Here is a 24,984-nt window from a genome sequence, read left to right on the forward strand (position 1 = left end):
CTTTAAAGAGTCCTGGTGGTGCAGTGGTTAAAGCACTTGGCTGCTAACAAAAAGGTTGGAGGTTTGAACCCACCAGCTGCTTCAGGAGAGAAAGATGTGGCAGTCTATTCCTGTAAAGATCATACCCTTGGAAACCCGATGGGGAAGTTTTAGTCTGTCCTACATATTTGCTATCAGTCAATGTTGATTCTATAGCAATGGGTTTGGTTTTCTTTTTTTGTAAGTTGAAAGCAACTTGACAGCAACAACAACAACAATAAAGGAAAAGAAAGGACAGCATAGTTTAAAAAAGTTAAAAAAAAAAAAAGGAAGGGAGTGAGGAAGGAAAGAAGAAAGTGTTACCAAACCCAGGAAGGTAGGTCTTTGTCTGGCATGCTCAGACTTTCCAATGATCTGGACACCACTCTTTAAGAAAGAAAAGGTAACCTTATTGCAATGCATAGAGCAAGGAGCTGCGAGAAAGTTCCTCAGATTGGAGTCCCAGAGCTACGGGGAAGCAAGGCTTATATGTGATTTGGGCAACAAGATGGCGGCCGTGCATATATACTGGGGAGGGAAAATTCTAGAAGGCAGCCAGGAAACAGGAAATGACCTGGTTCTCGTAGGACCTCTTGCTTTGGAAATAAGGTCCCTGTGATGATTTTCTTTCTGATTCACTCTACCTGTTGCCGCATCCTCTATTGAGGTCAATTAGTGATCACAGCTGGCCATTCTGTGCATGCGGGCAGGCCAACTCTGTCATGGGCTAGTTAAAGGATTTATAGGGTCAGATTATAGAAGGAAGGGAGGGAGGGAGGTAAGGAGGAAGAAGAAAAAGCAAAAGAAAATGGAAAAGAAAAAGCAAAGGTTCCCTTTCATTTTCTTGGTGTCTACTCTTTATGCTGTATTTTTAGAACTTGTTTTTCCTTGCCTGGAGTAAAAATAATCACTACTTTAGTTCTCTGGGACCATGAGATATGTGTGAGGTCTTCATTGCCTTTCCTTTCTCATGTGTCATTTTCTTTCCATTGCTTTCCTATTAATCACTCTGGAGCTCTATTCCACACCCTTGCAAGGATATGTTAAGTAAAATGGTAAAGTAGTTGGTTAAGTAATGAGAAGAGAGTGGTCTATAGAAAATTTTAAAATAGCTGATAACAAAATTGACTAACTGCTATTTTGAGGCCTACATTCATTTCCTTATTTTGTGACCAATTTCATTAAATTCCAAGAATGCTTTGGCCAGAAAGCAAACACCTAGAGGCAAAAGGAAGAAGAATCAAGAGTGTGAGCAATTCAAAAACAAAAACAAAAACAAAAAATCTTAGAGAAGGCAAGACACTGTTAAAAAGAGGATAAAATGACCATGCTTCTTAACTCCATTAATTAAAATATAAGTGGGGGGCTTCTATACACACTTGATGTTGTGAATTGAATTGCCCCCTCTCCCCAAATGTATGTTGAGATCCTTATCACTATACTTGTAACGGAAACCCTGGTGGCATGGTGGTTAAGTGCTACAGCTGCTAACCAAAATGTTGGTGGTTCGAATCCACCAGGCGCTCCTTGGAAACTCTATGGGGCAGCTCTCCTCTGTCCTATAGGGTCGTTATGAGTTGGAATGGACTAGACGGCAATGGGTTTGTTTTGGTACTTGTAATGTGACCCTGTTTCGAAATAGAGGGTTTCTTTTGTTATGTTAATGAAGGTATACCAGATTAGGTTAGATCCTAAACCTTATCACTTCTGAGTTACAAAAAAAGGGCAAATGGGCAAAGTGACACACAGGGGGAGGACAAAGGACATCTTAGGACACAGGACACGTCTACAAGCAAAGGAATACCAAGGATTGCTGGCAGACACCAGAATAAGGAGAGAGGCTCACAGGAGTCAACAAGACTGAGACCTTGATTTGGACTTTCAGGCTTCAGAACATTGAGAAAATAAATTTCTGTTCTTTAAAGCCACCTGCATGTGGTTATTTCTGTTACTGCAGCACTAGGTAACTGAGACACTTGATATATAAAATTAGGTCAAATAAGAGTTAATTTAATGATTTTCTTTCTTTTTATGTAGTGTGGTATATCTTATACAACAGCATCACTGACCCTCAGAAGACATTTTTATTGTACTGTACTAGGTTTCTGTGAAATTTCAGATTTACCTAGGGAGTTGTTTGGAAAATCGACACTTGAATATATGATATTCAGAAAGGCAAAGAATACAACGTATTAGTTTTGAAAATACTTACTCACATGGTTTTAAGTTTGGTTTGTTTGTTGAACCAGCAGATTGTGTAGGAGGAACTGTGAGTCGACAGATTGAAATGAAGTGTTTCTAACCATCATGCAGATAAAGCTTTTGTAAGCCCTCCAGCTACTATTAGAGATTATATTGCAATTGTGGCTTTATGTCAACTGCACATAATTGATCATCAGCACAAATTAAAGCTTATGGAATTCGTGCCTTGCAAGGTAGTCTTTCACTAGGTTTGATATGTATCTGGGCATTGTGTAGCAGTTTAAATTGTCTCACATAGCAGAAACTGTTGTGTAGAATACTGCTATGAGCAGACATTCCCTCAGCACAGAGGTTTTATCAACTACATTTTCTATCCTCAATATACAGGGTTTGCTGTCAGATTACTTAGTCACACCATTGCTGTTTCTTTTTTTCATATTTTATTTTTAGAAAACTGGAAATAATTTTAAACTTACAGAAAATTTCCAAGAGGGATACCGAGGAGTCCCAAATATCCTTCACCTGAAGCAACCAAAGACCTTGTTCATGTTCACCAAACCAAAACAAAAACCACTGAGTTGATTCCAACTCATAACGACACTATAGGGCAGAGTAGAGCCACCCCATAGGGTTTCCAAGGAGCAGCTGGTGCATTCGAACTGCCAAGCTTTTGGTTAGCAGCTGAGCTCTTAACTACTGCACTACCAGGGCTCCTGATGTTTCACCAGTTGCCCCCAAATTCTCACCAGTTGTCCCCAAATTATCACTTTGAGTAATCCAGGATGACACGTTGCACGCAGTTTTACGTCTTTCTAATTTTCCCAGTCTAGAACACTTATCCAGTCTTTCCTTAACTTTCATGACATTAGCATTTTGAAGACCAGACATCTTATATAATGTTTCTTGATTTAGGTTTGTCTGATGTTTCCTCATAATTATACCCATATTATCCTTTTTTTTTTTTTTTGGTGTGGAATATCGCAAAAATGACACTCTGTTCTTCTCATTGCATCCTGGTTGTAATAGAAAGTCAGTATTTTCCATTTATGATGGTGTTAAATTTGATCATTTGCTTAAGATGATATCCACTCTAAATTTACTTTGCCACCATTTGTATTTAATATGCATTTTATGGGAAGATATTTGGGACTGTAAAGATGCCATTCTTCAGTCTACTTTCACATACAAGTTTCAGCATCCATTGAGGTTTTCTTGCCTGAATTTTTAACCCTGATGGCTGACAAATGATGACTTTCTAATCGTATCTTTCCTTCTGATTTACTAATTGGTATTCTACTTTAAGAAAGAGGTTTCTCTTCTCATTATTTATCTATTTATTAATTTATATTGTGCATACTACTGGGGAGTCTCTGGGTGGTGCCAATGATTAATGTGCTCAGCTGCTAACTAAAAGGTTGGAGGTTCAAGCCCACCCAGAGCTGCCTTAGAAGAAAGGGCTGGCAATCTACTTCTGAAAAATCAGCCATTGAAAACTCTATGGAGCACAGTTCTACTCTGATACACATCAGACATGGAATTGCCATGAGCTGGAATTGACCAGATGACAACTGGTTTTGGTTTTCTATTTTATTCAATGAGTTATAATCACTGCTGTCAGTATTTATTTTTATGCTTTCCAGATTTGGCCACTGGAGTCTCTTGAAGCTGGTTTCTGTGTCCTTTTAATATTCTCCATCACTCTTTTCTTTCTGGCACAAGGTGTTCCAGGCTTATCTTGTACTTTCCCTTCCCTAACTTTGGAATCAGTTATTATCCAAGGAGCTCTGACTCCTTTTACAATGCTTTGAAGTTTAACTTCTCTGTGTTCCTTTTCTTGATCAATCCATCCATTTTATGATCATTGCTAAAGCAGGTAATTCATACAGAAAATATCATGGGTCATATACCGGAGAACTTGAAAATAAGGTTAACTAAATTGTCCCTTGTGACTTAAACTAAAAAGCCAGTAGAGAGTGAATAAGCCAGAAACATGTAATACCACATTAAAAATTATGCAAAATAAAGGCTTCCAAGGTAAGAATGAGCTGTCAGAATATAAATACATTTTTATTAAAGTATCTCAAATGGAAGTGATGGTGGGGGCTTAGCCAATGGAATTGACTATTGAACTCATCTATTGATAAAGGAGCCCTGGTGGCACAGTGGTTAAAGCAGTTAACTGCTAACCAAAAGGTTGGTAGGAGAAAGATGTGGCAGTCTGCTTCCATAAAGATTTACAGACTTGAAAACTCCATAGGGCTGCTGTGAGTCAGAATCGACTTGACAGCAGTGGGGAAAAAAAAAAAAATTGACAAACGTTGTCATAGCTATCTCCTGAAGAAGACTTTTAAGAATTTTGTTGATTCTGTATACTTTTAAGAATACTGTTTATTTTGAGTATACTTCCAAAGCACATTCTGAGTATTCCTTTGTCTTGTATAGATTTTTCTGCTGGGAGATGCCATGAATCTATATGACTAACACATTGCCACAGACATTCTGGCTCCTGTAACTGTCGATAGTCTTGTTCTACTAAGAACCAGTTGGCATTCAGCTTTCAACAGCAGTCTCAGTGAACTACTTAATGTGACTCAGCTTCTAAAAGATGAGTCCATGGATAGTGAGGCTGCAGGACCGTAACCTAACCCTGGTGCATAGCCAGTTCACCAAGACGCCCAGCCTCTGTGAGACTTCTTGGCATGCAGCCGGTCAGCCTTCCCTACGGACCCTGATCTCACTATATACTTTCCATTTAAACTTGTTTCTCAAATATGAATCCTTAGAAAACATCAGAGGATATATTACCCTTGGTTTGGAGAGAGGAAGCAAAAGAAGAGGTCAGAGTGGTACAGTGGCCCAGGAGAAACAAGCACAAGTGGAAGAACAGGCTGTAGTGAACTTAAGAAATACATTGGGATGGGGTGGTCGGTAGACAGAGGATATGGGAGAGCCTGGGTCCAGTGGGAAAAAGAGAAATGGGCTTCACAGAAAGTCATATATATTCTCTGTGTTTTAATATTGACTAGAAGTCCTTATGCCTCAAGAGAATGCCTTTTCAGTGTTCTAGTAATAATCACATTTGAGTTCATAATTATCTTGCAAGGCACACATTTTTGTTTGTTTTAGTTAATGAGCAAACTGAGATTCACAGAGATTACATAACTTGCCTGAGGTCACATGAATTAATAACTTTAATGATAGAGCCAAGTTTTACATCCATATTCAATGTAATTACTGTTGTTTCTTTCTATATGATCTTCTCACCAATAATTCTGTTTGACTATCAGTAATACTATGATTTATTCATTCTTTTATCAAATATTTGTTGAGTGTAGCCTATATGCTAAACATGCAACTGGGTGTTGGGGGACAATGGCAAGCTTAAACATGAAGAATAGAGTCTAGTTTAAGAGATAAACACTAATCAAATAATTGCACAAATGTCAAATTACAGAAGCGTTAAGTGCTATAAAGGAAGGTATGGGGGCTATAAGCACTTGGTGACTTCACCTAATCAGTGAAATTAGAGAGGATTCTTTAAGAAAGAGTCACTTGAATGAAGTCGGGAGGAAAACAAATTATCGGCAAAGAGAACATCAAGTGCAGAGACCGAAAGTGGGGGGAAGACTTTGTGGCTACAGTAGAGAGAGTGGAGGGGAGACCTGTACAAGATGATGCTGGAGAGGCAGACAAGGACCAGAGCATGCAAGCATAATCACCCCTGTAAGGGTTTCTCCCAGAGACACAGTGGAAAAGGAGCAGGTTTATTGAGAAAAGATTTTAAGTTCAGTTCTGTGCATGATGATGTCTTAATTACCTAGGGCTGCCATACCAAAATACTTTATAGAGCAGAAATTTATTGTTTCATAATTTTGAGAGGCATCAAGTCTAGAAGATCTTTCCCTGTCTCTTTCAATCTCTAGTAGGTGCCAGCAATCTTTGGTGTTCCTGGGCTTGTAGTTGGCATCTGCCCCGTCTTCACATGACATCTTCCCGTGTGTGTGTGTCTGTGCCTATTCTGCTCTTTTTTTATAAGAAACCACCCAGAAAGAATTAGGGTTAGGACCCACCCTACTCTGGTATGACCTCATTAACATAAAATAAAACCCCTTGCTGGGCGTGAAAAACAAAAGTAAGTTCATTCAGTGCTGTAGCTGTCAGCAAATAATTTATGAAAACACCCAGTGGTGTTTTCATAACGTTTATTACTTACATAGTAATTGGGGCAGAGAGGAAAGGGTAAAATTCCATTTCAGATTGGTTCCCCTAAAAAAGTGTTTAGCCCCAGGTGAATTTGGAAATGAAAACTCTTCTATACCCACATAGCCCCTCAAAACATCAGAGGTGAAGGAAACAAAAGAGCAAAGGGCCTTGGGTTTTCCATATACCTTAAACCAGAGGGATCAATGTGCATAGGAAAAGGGGATGGGGAGAAAGAGAGAGGCTCCTTGATGCAGTCTAGGCTCAGGGTGTGTGATGGTCTTGTGGTCATTGTCCTCAGCCTTGATGGCATCAAAGGAAGAATATTTCCTCTACTTCTGGGATCTAAGATTAGATCTTGCCAGCATGCAATTATATAGTTAATCATACATCGTATCACTAAAACACTAGGAAAACTTATAACTAAGGCACTAGGGGAGGAGGGTCCTACTTCCCTTAGAATATGTTCTTTCAGTACAATTGGAGAGGCAAAAACTGCTTTTGCTACCTCATACCCTATTCCCAAACAGGGTCACATTTACAGGTACAGGGACTGGAACATCAACATAACTTTTTGGAGGAGCATGGTTCAATCCGTAACAATGGGTGTGTGGTATCTTTGTGACAACCAAGAGGAAATGTCAGTTTCGCGGTTATTGTGCACATCTGGAATTCAGAGGAAAGCTCTGAATTAGAGTTATATATTTGGAATTCATATGTGAATACTTAATAGCTAAAGCAAAGACATGACTTAGATGATCTAGAGGTGATCTAACAGAATGAAAACTGCAAGAAGCTTAGGAGCCTGCTTTGAGGAGCCCCAACATTTTTCCTTCTGTATGCCTTCTATTTGCTACCCAGAACCATAGCATTTAGTTATTGAGTAGAGGAGAACAAAAGAGGAAAAAGAAGCATCTGGTACCAAATTCTGTCAGTTACTTAGTGCAACTGTAACAGAAATACAACAAGTGGGTGGCTTTAAAGAGCAGAGATTTATTTTCTCACAGGAGTCTAGAAGTCCGAATTCAGGACACTGACTGTAGGGAAAGGCTCTGTCTCTGTCAGCTGTAGGGGGAGATCCTTGTCTGTCCCAGCATTCCTTAGTTCCTTGATGATCTTCATGTGGCATCCGTCTTTCCCTATTTGTGCTTGCTCCTGCGTCTAATGTGCTCTTTTTATAACTCAGAAGTGATTAGGTTTGTGACACACTATATACTGGTAAAATGGCCTCATTAAAATAACAAGAAAACCCTATTCCCAAACCATATTACATCCACAGGTATAGGGGTCAGGATTCTAGCACATATTTTGGGGAAACATAATTTAATCTTTAACAACCCCTTTTTTCTTCTATTTACTACCCAGAACTATAACATTTAGTTACTGGGTAAAAGCCCATCGATGTTGAGTCAATTCCCACTCATAGCGACCCTATAGAGTAGAAAATAAGTATAAAAAGCAGCATTTAAAGAAAATGGGGAGCAAACTGGAGAATTTTATCATAGAAGCTAATATAGGATAATTTCATGAAGGGAGGAGTGTCCTGTCTTGAATGCTGTCAAGATATCAAGAAAGGTGAAGACTAAAAATGTTTGCTGACTTTAGCAACACTGAAGTTCTTGCTGACCTTGGTGGTATGTCCTGACACTTGAATAGTAGCCTATCCTCTTTCTTAATTTTCCTATAATTTTTATATTTAGTTTAAGTTGGGGTGAAATAGGATCAAGGCACAGCTGCATATAGGAATTCCTGTATAGCTCTCTGTTTTTTATATCAGTTCATATATGTGCACATAGACCCATGCATACAGCATTATAGCTTTCTATAATTGTTAAAATTCTAATGAGCTGTGCGGGTTTATAGATCTGTCAAATAACTATCAAATATTTCTGGCATCAATGATTAATATCCTCTATTTTCTCAAAAAACAAAAGCAGAATTTATAATAAAAGCAAAATATTAATTAGAAGTTGATTTAGAAAAAAATATACTGAATTTTTCTTTCACATATAAATATTTGCCACTTTTTTTTTAATTAAGAAATATTCAGTGATCATTGCCCTGAACCAAACACAGTACTAGAAACTTGGGACTCTAGGGCAAATGAGATGTCTGCAAAGAACACAGTCCAACATACCATACTATATTGGCTTTTCTCCTTCTGTGTCTTAATGGTTCATGCTGTGAAATTTTTTAAGCTGTGGTGAGTTGAATTGAATATATGCAGGTTTGGAAGCTTCACAGAGAAAGAAAGTATATCTTATAATGGTTGTCTGTGTATTAAAGGAAGAAATAATAAATAAAATAAGATTGGAATATCAAAAATTATGTAGTCCCTTCATTGAGTGCCCTACCCTTCACATGTTAACCACACACACAAATACACACGCATGCGTATACACGTGCAAATATATGACATGTAATAGGTAGTTGTAAGAATGAAAATTTGTTTTTGATTGACTTCAATAATTCTGAAATCTTTGACAGTCAAGCCATCATAATAATCACATTCATGTGGTTGAACAAATTTAATACTTATTTTTCCTCATACTTTGTGTTTTTAATAATGTGTTTTAAAACTCACGTATGCTCAATATTGGTCCAAGCTTAATATAATTGGTCAGCATTTTGAACAAATACAGGTGGTTACTGTTTCTTCATTCTGGAAAGCACATTACTGAGGGTATTTGTGAACAATACTGAAAAACAAAAATAATTCAAAATAAGAATTTCACGGAAAAATGATTTCTAGGTTTCAGTGCTTTTATTAGTTATTTCACAAGAACACAATTTGGCATGAGTTTTTATAAAAAAATAATAAAAAGTTGGATCTGCTCAAGTCTTTTGCCCAAAAATATAACCAACTATTAGTAGTTTCAAGCTTTTAAGTGTAGAAAAGTCTAAGAAATTTGTTTTTAATATCTCATTCCTTCTTGTATACAATAAGTAACAAAATTTTCTTATAGATAGACAGTCCTAGAAGGTCCCAGTCATAAAGAAATGCTTACTTACCTTGATAAAAACAAAAAAAACTTTTAATAAGTTGATTTCTTCTCATATGAGAGAGCTTCCATGTTGATGATGAGTCACTGGTGACTGTAATTGCTGTTTATTTCTGTCTCGGTTAATTCCAGAGCACATTCAGAAAATGAAGGTACCTCCTTACCATCTGCTGACTCCTGCACCAGTCCTACTAAAATGGATTTATCATATAGTAAGACAGCTAAGCAGTGCCTAGAGGAGATATCTGGTAAGTCATCTGATTGATGGGTAGGTCAAACCTGAGAATTGTAATCTCTCTGTAAATTTGTATATTAAATCATATTTGTACTATGCTGTCTTTTCTTATGCAAAAATGGACTGCATACATCTTATGCATCAGAGATTATTGGAACTGTTTGGCTGTTCTTCTTAGGATGATCTCATTATGGCTTTGTAGAAAATAGTAGTACTTTCATAAGTCGAGATTTGTAGTCAATATTGCCCTCAGTCAAGTTGATCATATTCGGGGAGAAAAAAAAAAAACTAGAGAAACTTCTTGGTAATAAGACGGCCCTTGGATGTATTTGGCAATTGAAACTATACTAAAGATCAGGTGTTAATGTAAATTTTCCATCGCAAATCTAAACCTGCTCTATCTCCAATTGTATATTATTATTGAACATTTCTATATGGTGGTTCCAAATATGCATTATAAAAAAAACTAGGAAAATATTTGCATTTCATATAAATAATGTGTATATATATACACACACACATAAGACATACCTCAGACACGGTTTGTTAGGTTTTTAAGTGTATAAAACAGGTTTCTTAGCTTGAGCCCAGTGTTTTTCCTAGGATCCAGATAAGCCTGAGCCTTTATGGAAAGCCTTTATTGGAATGTTGTTATATATAGGACTGTTTTCATGAGGTACTCAGCAGCCTCTTAGCAAAATATGCTGCCCTCACAACTGTGCCAGTAAGCAACATCATGATAAACAGAGAAAATATTGAAGTTTTCAAGGACTTTATGTTACTTGGATCTGCAGTCAATGCTCACAGAAGCAGCAGTCAAGAAATAAAATGATGTATTGCACTGAGCAAATCTGCCGCAAAAGACCTCTTTAAAGTGCTCAGAAGCAAAGATATCCCTTTGAAGACTAAGATATGCCAGATCCAAGCCATATTTTCAATCTTCTCACATGTATGCGAAAGCTGGACAATGAATAAGGAAGGCTGAAGAATAATTGATGCCTTTGAATTATGGTGTTGATAAAGAATGTTGAATAGACCATGGACTGCCAGAAGAATGAACAAATCTGTTTTGGAAGAAGTATCACCAGAATGCTCCTTAGAAACAGGGATGGCAAGACTTCATCTCACATACTTTGGAAACATTAACAGGAGGGACCAGTTCCTGGAGGACATCATGTTTGGTAAAACAGAGAGGGTCAGCAAAAGAGAGGAAGACCCTCAACAAGATGGATTGATACAGTGGCGGCAACAATGGGCTCAGGCATAGCAACGATTGTGAGGATGGTGCAGGACCAGGCAGTGTCTCCTTCTGTTGTACATAGGGTCACTGTGAGTTGGAACAGACTCGACAGCACCTAACAACAATGAAGGGAGAGAGAATGGAAGAACATTTTATCTGTTTTTAAGTAAGAATGGGTAGGAGTAGAATTATGTCTGTTATTCCAGTAACTTCTTACCTAGTTTATGTGTAGTCACAGCTACATCCAAGGGGAAAAGAAAAGAAAAACAAACAAAAAACTAAAAAGTATGTAATTAAAATATTACTCCAAGGATTCAAAGTGTTGCTCTGAAGCTCATGAAAGTAACCATATCACAAATTTAAGGGTGAAGAAACTCCCCCATTTCATCAGACCTGAAGCACGCTTTGGCAAGGGTTAGCTTTTACTGCAGTATCCACCAGTGGGTATTGACAATGACAGCATGCCAAGGGTAACTTTGGGAGTTACCATCAGTGGCATCATTAGACACCAGAAGTTTCACGTGAAGATTACAACAGGGAAGGGGAAGAAATGGTTAATGTCATGATGTAGCTATGGGATGGTATTTGTAGGTTCTTCAAAATACTTGGGAGAAGTGTTCCACGTGGCTTTCCCATAGCTCCGGATAGTCTCATGGCCAGAACGATGCTGTGTACCTTTATTGTGACTAGATAGTTTGTAAACCTAGTGTGGCCTGAGGAAACATATCCCTCACATGTTTGCTTACACATGAATAACTTCAATTAGCATAATTATGCCTATCCAATACTTTTTTTTTTTTTTTAATACTAGAGCTCAAGTCTTTAGGAGCAATGCACGTGGTGGCACAGTTTGAAGTGTAATGTTTATGTGAATTTCAAAAAGAACATTGTTTTTCTGAAATTAATATATCACTATTTCTGATTATATAAATAATCCATATTTGATGTTTTCTACAGTCTGACCCTATCTACCATCTGATTATTTTTTCATAGTTCCAGTTAATATTTCCATTTAGTGTTCCCATGTTATCAATAGAATACTAGATGGTAATATAATAATTTAAATTTATTAGAAGACACTATTATTTTGCAGTAATAATGTAATGTATATATAGAATTATAAACTTGATTCTATGATTTAGATAGGAAGTTTTTTGGTATAGTAAAAGAAAGAAAATAAATTCAGAACTGAGGCTTATCTGATTGTGTCTTTCCTACTATCTTCTTTTCAAAATTAGCTGGTAGTGTGGTAGTAAATGTCCCTCAATGTAAACTTAAGATTGGGTGGAAGAAAGGTGATTTTTATTTACTGTTAAAACCCATTACCATCAAGTCAATTCCGACTCATGGCAACCCCATGTGCTACAGAGTAGAACTGCTCCAAAGGTTTTCATTTCAGAAACAGATTGCCAGGCCTTTCTTCCATGGTGCTGCTGGGTGGGTTTGAACTGCCAATCTTTAGGTTAGTAGTTGAGCACAAATTATTTGTGCCATCTAGGAACCTCTAATTTACTGTTAGTAAGCTATAAATTGAACACTGTATTTAGAGAAACCTTGATGAGAGTGTACCAGTAGGACAGTGATGAGAGCATGAATATCATAGAGAGATGAGATTGAATATCCTCCTCAATTTTTCAGTTTTAGGCTTTGCATAACTATTACCATGTTTTTATGCAAATAACATATACCTTCTATGTTTGTTTGCCAACCATGCCCTCCCCTCTGTGAGGTATTTTTGTAAATGCAGCTATGCCATTTTTTTTTTTTTTTACATGTTGCTGTAAAAAAAATTAGCATAGCATACTTAAGAAAATACCTCATGGGGGGAGGATGTGGTTCGCAAACATAGAAGGCATGTGTTATTCATGTAAAAATAGGGTACTCTATTGCAATTTTTGCTTTAATTTTTGGTGTTTGCAGTATTCTCATAGATGATCCTTCCACTCCCTGGACTCTCTCACAATGGTCTTGTCCTCCAGCCCTTCTGAGCTACTTATCCTCAAAGTCATACTGTAGATCTGGTGATTGCCAGCAGCTCCAACTTTTCCATAATCTCAATTTCCTATACCCCTCTCTCACTGGCTACCACCTCCTATCTTTCCTGTACTCTTCCTTTGTACCCTGACTCCACCAGTGGCTTTACTAAGATTTCAAACTCATTGATCCCACCACACTTTATTATTCATCACCAAACCCTGTATATTTTTCTTCCCTTTTTAGATAGCTGAATTCTTATAGTCCTGGGTGTAACTTTACTTTTGCCTATATTCTTAACTCTCATGTTGTACTCATTTAATGAAGTTGCTGACCTGATACCATTCAATGCTCCACCTATTCCACACCTGCAATAAATGAGCCTGGGGAAAAACACCTTACCCATGTGACTCACTTTAAATTATTCAAGGGAATACTCAAAGCTACCCCACAATTATTCTATATTTGTCTAATCTGTTTACTCTTTCAATTTCTTAGATGACAACTATATACATTTTCTTTTCTTCTCAAACCTACAATACTATCTCTTACATACTTCCTGTTAACTGGTGACCTTACTGTCTGCTTCACTGAAAAAAGTAAAACAGTCAGAAAACACCTTTACAAACTACTGCCTTCACATTTGCCCATGCACCAATATCTATACCCATTTATTCTTCCTTTTGTCTTATACTCTGTCTTCTGTCTCTATAAGGTCAACTTTTCTTGACCCTGCAATGTACTGAGTGAAATAAAACAGATGAAATGGTGAAGGGCTTTTTGGATTAGAACAAATAATTATACTACTCACTGACATTGTCACAGACTTTTTTTGCTTATAGTAATCAGGACATTGATAAATGGAGTAAGGGTTTATCAAGAACCAGGTTCTCCCAAAAGGTTCCTGTCCAAGTGTGGAATGTTTTAGGTCACTTCTGTGTGCACCCCTTAATTAACCATGCATGAGAGAACAGAGCAACTTGGGCCTGGGGCTTATACAGAGAAACCAGAGGGGTGTACACGCTGGCCTACAGGGAAGCAACAGGAAGGGAAGAGGAAGGTGTCTCTGCTCAGGTGCAAACAGAATGGCCATCCAGTGACTAGGAGAGTGCATTTGTTCAGGGGTGAACAGCATGACCATCCTGTGACCAAAGCATGCAACATTTCTTCCCCTCTAGCTACAAGATTAATTCTGTACAATTAAGTAGTTATGGGTCCAATCTAATCCTGTTGCCATGGAGTTGATTCCGACTCACAGCGACCCTATAGCATAGGGTAGAACTGCCCTATAGGGTTTCAAAGGAGCTGCTGGTGGATTTGAACTGCCGACCTTTTGGTTTGCAGCCAAGCTCTTAACCACTGCACCACCAGGACTTCATTTATGGGTAGTCACGGGGAAATAGAAAGTTACTGTGAGCTCAAAACAGGGAGGAAACCTTCTCTGACAAAGAGAATAAACTGGCAGTGAGAGTGAGCCCCAATTCCCTGCCTCCTTATCAGAGAATGCTCTGAGCCCAAGGCTTCAGCTTAGGCAGCCTAGATAGAAACCATAAAGGCAGACCGAGCTTCCAGGAAACCCCAATTTGCTCAAGTATTACCCACATTTATCTTTCCCTCTTTATAGAACAATCCTACAAAGAATAGCCTTCAATCACTGACACTAATTTCTCTCCTCTCTAATAAACCTACTCCAATTAAGCTTTCAGCCCCATCTCTCCACTGAAGCTCTTAACTGAGGTACCAGTGATATATATATGGGCAAATCCAAGGTCTCAGTTGTTATTTTACCTCTCAGCAGCACATGCCCTCCTCTGGAAAAGTTTCTTGCTTGCCTTTCAGGATATCACATTCCCTTTGTTTTCCTTGAACCTCAATGTTTGCTCCTTCTCAGTCTCCTTTTCTAGTTATTCCTTTTCTCCCTGATCTCTTATAACTGAACTGATTTGGTCTCAGTTCCTGAACTATACATGCTCCCTTGGTGATTTAATACTGCTTATGGCTTTAAATTCCATCTGTATATTGATGGCTCACAAATGTCTCTCTCTACCTTAGTCCTTACCCCAGCGTCCCAGACTTATATCTCCAACTGTGTATACAACATCTCCACCTGAATATCTCATAGACACCCCAAAGTCAGTATATCTAAAAATGAACTTCTGATTTTACTCCTCAAAATTTCATCCTTAAAAACTCTTCACTTTGCATTTTCTCTGTTCTGGTTAATGATAATTCTCTCTCTCCTGTTGCTCAGACCTGAAATCTTAGAATAATTCTTGACTCCTCCTATACTCTCATACCTGATATTCAATCAACCAGAAAACCTGTTGACTCCAGGGGTATTGTTTTCTATGTGAGCTCTGGAATACAGTTGTATATTTGAAGCAATTTTTTGAGGTTTTTTTTTTTTTTTTTTGCTATTTGAACTCTTGCTATTATTTCTGACTCAAAAAATAAATTTAGATGACACAATATTCCTCTTATCCTAATTCACTGTCATAACTGAGGTACCAAATAAATTGTGGTAGCAAGGAATTATTTCAGTTTAAAAATATATCCAGAATTCAATCAGTTCTGTCCTGTTAACTGATATATCCCCAACATATGGCTGATATATATTAAATGCTCAATAAATATTTCTAAAATGAAGTAAATGTAATGGACATGTCATAGAAATGAGATACATAATGGGGAAGGAGCATAATAATTTTCAGGTGGACAAAATAGGAAATTTGAGAATAATAACTTTAATTTGGAAGGCAATATGACAGCATAGACCATTTAGAAATAAATCACAGTGAACTTGACTTTATAACATTCAGAGGTAAATATATCACAGATATCAACACTTGCTGTAATAACACTATGTGATTTATGGCTATAGGAAAGTACAGCATATTAAATAACAGTAAAAAAGTAAATAACCCTCAGTTGAAGAGATCGACATGAGTAGAAAAGCAGAATATTGTCTGACACAGTGCAAAAGATGAGCCCTTAGGTTGGAAGGCACTCAAAATATGACTGGGAAGAGATGCCTCCTCAGAGTAGAGTGGAACTTAATTACATGAATGGAGTAAAGCTTTTGAGACCTTCATTTGCTGATGTGGCATGGATCAAAATGAAAAGACACAGCTGCAAACATCCATTAAAAAATGAAACATGGACTGTATGAAATATGAATCTAGGAAAATTGTAAGTTGTCAGAAAAGAAATGGAACACTTGAAAATAAATATACTTGGTATTAGTGAGCTGAAATGGACTGGTGTTGGGCCATTTTGAATAACATAATCATATGATATAGCATACTAGGAATGATAAATTGAAGAGTAATGGCATCACATTCATTGTCAAGAAGAACATTCCAAGACCTATCTTGAAGTGCAATGCTGTCAGTGATAGGAAAGCATCAATACGCCTATAGGAAAGACCAGTTAATATGAGTATTATACAAATTGGCATACCAACCACTAATGCCAAAGATGAAGAAATTGAAGATTTTTACTAACTTCTGCAGTCTGAAATTGATCAGACATGCAATCTAGATTCATTGATAGTTACTGGTGATTGCAATGTGAAAGCTGGAAACAAAGAAGGATCACTAGTTGGAAAATACAGCCATGGTGTTAAAAATGACACCAGAGATCATGTGGTAGAATTTTGCAAGACCAATGAGTTATTCTTTGCAAATACATTTTTCAACAGCATAAATGAAGGCTCTATGCTCTTGTGGGATGGAATACACAGAAATCAAATTGACTATATTTGTGGAAACAGATGATGGAGAAGCTCAATATCATCAGTCAGAATAAGGCCAGGGGCTGACTGCTGAACAGATTATCATTTGCTCATATGCAAGTTCAAGTTGAAGCTGAGGAAAATGAAAACAAGTCCACGAAAGCCAAAGTACGACCTTAAGTATATCCAACCTGAATTTAGAGACCTTCTCAAGTATAAATTTGATGCATTGAACACTAATGACCAAAAACCAGAGGAGTTGTGAGATGACCTCAACGACATCATACATGAAGAAAGCAAGAGGCCAGTAAAAGGAAAAGAAAGAAAAGATCAAAATGAATGTCAGAAGGGATTCTGAAACGTGCTCTTGAATGTAGAGTAGCTAAAGCGAATGAAAGAAATGACCACGTAAAAGAATTGAACAGAAGATTTTAAAGGACAGCTCAAGGAGACAAAGTATTACAATGAAATGTGCAAAGACCTGGAGTTAGAAAACCAAAAGGGAAGAAAACACTCAGAATTTCTCAAGCTGAAAGAACTGAAGAAAAAACTCAAGTTTCTCGTTGCAATATTGAAGGATTCCATGGGCAAAATATTAAACGATGCAGGGAGATGGAAGGAATATGCAGAGTCACTGTACCAAAAAGAATTGGTCAACATTCAGCCATTTCAGGAGATAACATAATGATCAAGAACCCATGGTAATGAAGGAAGAATTCCAAGCTACACCGAAAGCACTGATGAAAAATAAGCCTCCAGGAACTGAAAGAATACCATTTAGAAGTTTCAACAAATCGTTGCAGGGCACCAAGCGTCTATGCCAAAAAATTTGGAAGACTGCTACCTGGCCAACCTACTAGAAGGGATCAATATTTGTACCCACTCCAAACAAAGGTTATCCAACAGAATAAAGAAATTATTGAAGAATATCATTAATATCACACACAAGTAAAATTTTGCTGAAGATAATCCAAAAGTGGTTGCAGCAGTACATCAACAGGGAACTGCCAGAAATTCAAGCTGGATTCAGAAGAGGATGTGGAATGAGGGATATCATTGCTGATGTCAGATGAATCATGGCTGAAAGCAGGGAATACTGGAAAGATGTTTACCGGTGTTTTATTGACTATGCAAAGTCATTCCAATGTGTGAATCATAACAAATTATGGATAATATTGTGAAGAATGGGAATTCCAAAACACTTAATGGTGCTCATGCAGAACCTGTACATAGACCAAGAGGCAGTCATTTGAACAGAACAAGGGGACACTGCATGGTTTCAAATCAGGAAAGGTGTGCGTCAGGGTTGTATCCTTTCACCATACTTATTCAGTCTATATGCTGAACAAGTAATCTGAGAAGCTGTACTTTATGAAGAATAACATGCCATCAGGATTTCAGGATAACAAAACCTTGCTCAATGAAAGCAAAGAGGACTTGAAGCACTTACTAATGAAGATCAAAGTCTTCAGTATGGATTACACTTCAACATAAAACAAAAATCCTCACAACCAGACTAATAAGCAACATCATGATAAACAGAAAAGATTGAAATTGTCAAGGATTTCATTGCCCTTGGTTCCAGATCAATGCCCATAGAAGCAGCAGTCAAGAAATGAAATGATGCATTGCATTGGGCAAATCTGCTGCAAAAGACCTCTTTAAAGTGTTTAAAAGCAAAGATGTCACTTTGAAGACTAAGATGCGCCTGACCAAGCCATAGTATTTTCAGTCACCTCACATGCAAGCAAAAGCCGCACAATGAATAAGGAAGATCAAAGAAGAATTGATGCATTTGTATTATGGCTTTGTTGAAGAATATTGAATATACCATGGACTTCCAGAAGAATGAACATGTCTGTCTTGGAACAAGTACAGCCAGAACACTCCTTAGAAGCAAGAATAGCGAGACTTTGTCTCACATACTTTGGATATGTTATCAGGAGGGACCAGTCCCTGGAGAAGGACATCGTGCTTGGTAAAGTAGAGGATCAGTGAAAAAGAGGAAGACCTTCAATGAGTTGGACTGACGCAGTGGCTGCAACAGTGGGCTCAAACATAGTAATGATTGTGAGGATGAGGCAGGATTAAGCATTGTTTCATTCGTTCTGTTGCATGTGGTGTTGCTGTGAGTCAGAAATGACTTGTTGGCATCTATAACAACTACAGCAAGAAAAGAGAGTATCTACAAATTTAATTTTGTCTGTGCTGTCACTGAATAATCAAAAATTTTGAGGAGGAAAATGTTTAGTCATTTTAAAGAGGCAATATAATGGCTCAGAAATACTCTCTGATGAGCTGGGATTTTAGAAGATATATTGCATGTGTGTGTATATATATATATGTATACCTATATAACATACAAATATATACACAGATATTTGTATATATACACACATATACACATGTATATATACACACATACATATGTGTGTGTGTATATATATAGAGGGAGAGAGAGAAAGACAGTAAGGATGAACACATAATCGTAGTATAAACCTATAAAAGAATGAATCTGTCATAAACTTAAAGCTTACAGAATTTTTCCTATTTTAGTTATCACTTCCCTTTCTTTCAGTCTCCATTACTTCCTCTTTCAGAACTTCCTGCCACAGCTCTCCTTTTGTTTCTCATTTCTGCTATTGCTACTACATTCTGCTACTAGAGAAACCACAAACTACATAAGCATAAGCGCTTCAATTTATTGCTTAGCACTAGCTTAGACTGGCCCATAGACTATTTCTTTGAAGATAATATGAGATGTGGGAAGAAAAATGTTCTAGAAATTGGACAAAATAGCCTCTTCCCTGACATTATTTATCTGTTAAATTATTCCTCAGATTCCTTATCTCTGAGGTGACTATGGTGATGTCTAGTGAATCACAGGATTGTTGTGAGATACGGTGTTATTCATCCATCCGTCCTTTCAGTATTTTTCACCTGGCACCTTATACATGCCAGGCTTCTCAAGAGTTGGGAAAACAAACATGACTAAGACACGAACCCTCCTATTGAAGAGCGAGAGGCAAATGGATAAACTTTAATGCTACAAGTAAATAAACTCATAGACATTGTGAGCAACTAAGTTTGCCGGAAAGAGTTGGGAAGGGCTTAAAAAAAGAGCAGATATGTATGTTGTCCCAAAAGATTTGTGACATTCTAATGGATGGAGAAATCAGGGAATAACAAGCCAGGAAGATACAACCTCAGTGAAAGTAGTTTGAAAAAAAATTCTTCTTGCCTTATTATTTTTATTAGTTTCTTTTTGTGAAAATGGCCAATTTTCCTAAATTCATTGGGATCTTGGGATCTCACTAGTTTTTTTGTAACCCAAAATTTCACAGTTCCAAATGCTGTTGACACTGTTGAACTCCTATTGCTAATGATTGGTATGGGGACCTCAGTGGGGAGTAATTCCTCGTTCTGTTCCCCAAGTAAACTTCATGATACAGAACTGTGATGATATTAGTCCTGGCAAGGGCAGATCCAGGTTTGTGAATTTTTGAAACCTATAAAATTAGGGTAACTTTGCTTAAGAAAGAATAAAACAAATTAAACATACAGAATTGTGTAGCGGTCCTTGGAAGGGGCCCAGGCGAGTAAGAGTTTCCACAGTTTAAGCACCATTGACTTCACAGTAAGCTGACCTTGGTGTCCTAGTGTGGTTTTGCCTGACCAGCATCTATTGCCCCGTCTGCTGATAATAGAACCTTGATTTTCTCTGGGGAACCACATCCCCACCATTTTTTGTCCATGTGGTTCAAGTAAAATTGACCTAAGCACAGCCACTCATAACAACCCATTCCCTTGACCTCAGGACTGTTTCAGGAATGGTCATGTGACTCAATGGATTTCAACTGGAACAATTTAGAATCAATCTCGGAACTTTTCCTGAGATGGTTGGACAATGAAGCTCTCTTTTTCTGCTAGGTCTGAAGTTAGTAAAAAGAAAGTTTAGAGCTTCTGGCAGCTATCTTCATCCCCAAGTGAAACAAACAGAGGAAATAGAGCCTACAGCAGGAGAGGCTTACCCCAAGTTCATTATAGGAAATGTCAGAGCCCCTGAACAAGCTGTGTGTGAAATTATACCTTCCCTACTCTCTGTCCTTTTGAGTTATATTACTGTGGGAAGGAGGGGTCTCTTTTTGTACATGAACAAATGTGAAAAATGCCCCTACTTACATAACTCCAAAATCCATGGCATTTAAAGATTTGAGACACTGTTAAGGAACAAAGATGAATGGTTCATACTACAAAGCAGATTTTGTTTAGAGAGGCTCACTTAGTTGGAAAGCTTAGTTGTTTAAATTTTCAGTATGCAGTATTTCACATGAAGTTATAAAAATGTCTCTGTGACTAAATGGTCATGCAAGTTAAAAATGTAGTCAAGTTGTGGTGTGAAGATACGCATCAGAAACACTCAGTAAAATAGAATCCTGGGAAAAACTTAAGACCTTTGCAGTTTGGAGATTTTCAGAAATCTGTAAGCACATCAATTGATTCTCCTTTTTCATCATGCTCTTAGGGAGGTAACCTAGTGATATTTGCCAGAGGTGGTGATGGTGGTCTTCCAGTAATTATCACAGCCAGGTATAATTCATTATGTAGTTCAAGTGGCAGTAAGAAAGTGAGCTTCTTGTTTCCAGCCTATCGTTTCAGATAAAAAAAAAAAAAAAAAAAAATTTTTTTTTTTTAATGCCACGATCTCAGTATTGCAAGGCTAGCTGTTTTGAGGATGCAGATTTTACTACTTAAACTTGGTTTTATTCTCACATTAATAGACAAAAAGAAATCTGGCCTTAGAGACCATCTCCCTTCATCAAGTGCTAAGACGTTCTGCCAAATGTGAAGTGAGTTTATTCTTCCTGCCCCTTCCCCTCACTGTTATCATTCAACAAAGTTTTAGAATTTTTTCTTTTACATAGATTGACACTTGCCCTATTTTTTTTTTTTTTGCATAAGACTGTCTGCCAACATGTATAACGTTTGTTTAATGCGCTTTTTAACCTTTAGCTAGAATTTTATATTCAACTGAGGAATGTTGATAGGTATCATACTAATTCACTATCAGCGAAGCTGGCATTTCATTTGTAAAAAAATAATTTTAAAATAATACAATGAATTGAGAAAATAATTTTTAAAGTGAGATTTAGATTAATCAGAGGCCTAAGCTAATGTTTATACATGTGTTTCATTTTGTTTTACTCACCAGACTTTGTATTAAATAATGAGAATTATCTGGCATTTAAAACCTTTGTAAGTGCTCACGTAAACTGACTTTTTTCTTAAAAGTTTGTAAAGATCAAGAAGATGAAACTCAGGCAATTCCAATCAGTTTAGATCTTTTACTTAAATAGGCATCTTATAATTAAGTGTATTAAAGAACTCAAAAACATTCCTTTTCATAACATTAACCCCCAGTACCCAGTGCCGTCGAGTCAATTCCAACTCATCCCATTATAGTAGCTATATTTTATGTTAGGTTTTGGCAAAATTAGAGTGAGTCACATTTTGAGTTCTGATTGGGCCTGTTTATCTCCTTTGTACTGAAGCCTCTTCCTCCATCTGTGTAACATTGCATATATATTTGTGAACACACAGAAGTGTGGGTACACCCTTGTGTGGATACTCACCCAACACAAGCAGGGATAGCTGCCTCTAGAGAGGCAATGAATGGGTTCAATGAATGCGTTCCTGAATACTGTTGTTCAGAATAAAACTATGGACTGATACAGTTCCAAGGGCAAAACTTTTATAACTACAAGTTGACAATACAGTAATGTCTTTGAGCAAAGAGACAAACAAAATTCTTTGATGTTTTCTCTGTGAGGTTATTTCTTCAAAATATTTGCAGTCTGTCTCTACCAGCCCCTCCTTACTGACTCCACTGGACTTGGCACACTCCTTCCTGGGCTCATTCCTACAGGAGGATTATGTTGAATCAGGCTGGGGCATGTGAGTGGAAAATGACATGGGTCATTTCTGAGCAGAAGCTTTAAGACCCATTGCTTGGCTCTCTCATGTCTATTCCCTCTGTCATAAGACCAACATGTCCCAGACTGGGGTTACTCTTTCTGCCTAGATCATAGAATAAAGAGTATCTGATCAGAGCTGCAACCTGCTCAGAGTGGACATTAATGTGAGTAATACTGTAGTATATGTTTGATTTTATAATCCACTGACATTTTGAAATTGTTTGTAAATGTCGCATAATTTAGTCTCAGCCAGGCTTTATCAACCGTTGCTCTACTGACATTGTGGGTTGCATGATGGTACAGTGGTTAAGAGCTACGGCATGCTATGGCTGCTAACCAAAAGGCTGGCAGTTCTAATCAACTAGTCTCTCCTTGGAAACCCTATGGGACAGTTCTAATCTGTCCTATAACGTCGCTATGAGTAGGAATTGACTGGATGGCAACAGGTTTTTTTTTTTTTTTTACATTGGGAGTCCTGGGTGGCACAAATGGTTACTAGCCAAAAGGTTCCTGGTTCAAACCAACCCAGAAGCACCTTGGAAGACAGGCCTGGCAACCTGCTTCCAAAAGGTCGCAAACTTAAAAACCCTGTGGAATAGTTCTACTCTGCCCACATGGGGTCATCATGAGTCAGAATTGACTTGACGGCAATTAAGAACAACTAGTGGTGTCGAGGTTAAGAGCCAGGCTGCTAACCAAAAGGTCGCCGGTTTGAATCTACCAGCCGCTCCTTGGAAACCCTATGAGGGCAGCTGTTCTCTGTCCCTTAGGATTGCTATGAGTCAAAATCAACTCAATGGCAATGGGTTTTTTTTTTTGATACTTTGTAGGGTGTTTAGGAACACCCTTTTTTTTTTTAGCCTCTAACCACTAGATGTCAGTAGCACCCCTTTTCCCAGTTGTGACAACACAGAGTGTCTCTACACCCCAAAAAACCAAACCCAGTGCTCTCCAGTCGATTCCGACTCATAGTGACCCTATGGGACAGAGTAGAACTGCCCCATACAGTTTCCAAGGAGTGCCTGGCAGATTCAAACTGCCGACCCCTTGGTTAGCAGCTGTAGCACTTAACCACTACGCCACCAGGGTTTCCAGAGTGTCTGTAGTTATTGGTTCTCAAACTGCAGTCCCAGAGCCAGCTGCAGTAGCATCACCTGTTACAAGTTCTTTGCAGACCTACTGACTCAGGAGACGTGGAGATGGGACCCAGCAACCTGTGTTCTGATATACCCTCCGTGTAGCTCTGAACATGTAAAAATTGAGAACCACTGGTCTGAGCTGACTGGTGTACAAAGTACCCATGTATAAAGGGAAGGCATAATTATTGCTTTCATTTGCCAATGCATAAGGTCAACCCTTTCAAGTTAGAGCATTAGTGTTCCCTTTTAATGAATTTGTAACGCTTTAGAGTATGCAACCATGTATTAGTGTAACTGATGTCAAACAAATTGAAGTTTCATAGCTTCAAAAAATTTCATTATGTTCTCACTACCTGGTGATTCACTGGGCTGCAATAATTCAAACTGAAGAAAATAAAAATGTTCTTCTTAAAAATCCCAAGGGGAGGGTCATTTTGGTCTTTTTAAAATGACTTTACAAAATGATGTTTTTAGAAGTACGATTGTCAGTTTCTGTGATTCAGCATTAGTACCTTCATTTTATTTTTGATAATGCAATTTATTTTTGAAGACTAAAGAGTTGAGAATAATTATTTATAACCCAAAGGTTTGTTTATTGAAAATTTTTGCTACAAATAATTGCTGTTCTTAAGTAAATCACTTTGATTCCTTTTATATATCTGTAAAATGGATCTAGATATGGTCTGCCTTGACTTTGGGGGCTTAAGGAATAATTAACTTTAAAAGTAGATTGTTACTGTATGTAAAGCTATGTTGTTGTTGTTAGGTGGTGTGGAGGCTGTTCCAACTCACAGCAACTCTATAGGACAGAGTAGAACTGCCCCATAGTGTTTCCAAGGAGCAGCAGGTAGATTTGAACTGTGCACCTTTTGGTTAGCAGCTGAGCTCTTAAGCAGTATGACACCAGGGCTCCGTGTAAAAGTATAGGCAAGGCATATTGTAATGTTAATGTATATAGTTAAGAGTTGGGCATTTCCTGTAGTGGAAATTAATAAAATGAGATGAAAAATCAGAATTAATTTCACTGTGTTAGCTCTGAAATTGATGAGGATTTATTTATATGTCAATTCGAATGACACAACTTAACATTTCTATACATTCCTCCACTTTCCCCTTTATAATAAGGGGTGTTTGTAGGCATAAAATCCTCAAAGTTTTTCTTTAATACTTGTCTTGTTAATGTCAGTGGAGCACATAACCTCTACCATACCTGACATTTGTTTTGAAAGTTTTCCCCAAACCAGAATTTCAAGATGGTGGTTTAGC

The 24,984-nt window shown here is 37.7% G+C and overlaps 1 protein-coding gene across 12 annotated transcripts in view; it reads left to right on the top strand.

Moving 5' to 3' along the window:
• The window catches only part of NAV3 (neuron navigator 3), a 937,562-nt gene that overhangs the window by 717,064 nt on the left and 195,514 nt on the right, over window positions 1-24,984 (top strand). For all 12 annotated transcript variants that reach the window (XR_007517283.1, XM_049883940.1, XM_049883939.1 and 9 more), the window contains one exon: window positions 9,555-9,670. Coding sequence is in view for 11 of the 12 variants with exons in the window: in XM_049883940.1 (XP_049739897.1) it covers window positions 9,555-9,670 (116 nt within the window). In the remaining variant the exon portion in view is untranslated. The remainder of the gene's footprint in view (window positions 1-9,554; window positions 9,671-24,984) is intronic.

The sequence above is a fragment of the Elephas maximus genome, chromosome 4 (assembly GCF_024166365.1).
Source record: "Elephas maximus indicus isolate mEleMax1 chromosome 4, mEleMax1 primary haplotype, whole genome shotgun sequence".
In the NCBI taxonomy this organism is placed as follows: domain Eukaryota; kingdom Metazoa; phylum Chordata; class Mammalia; order Proboscidea; family Elephantidae; genus Elephas; species Elephas maximus.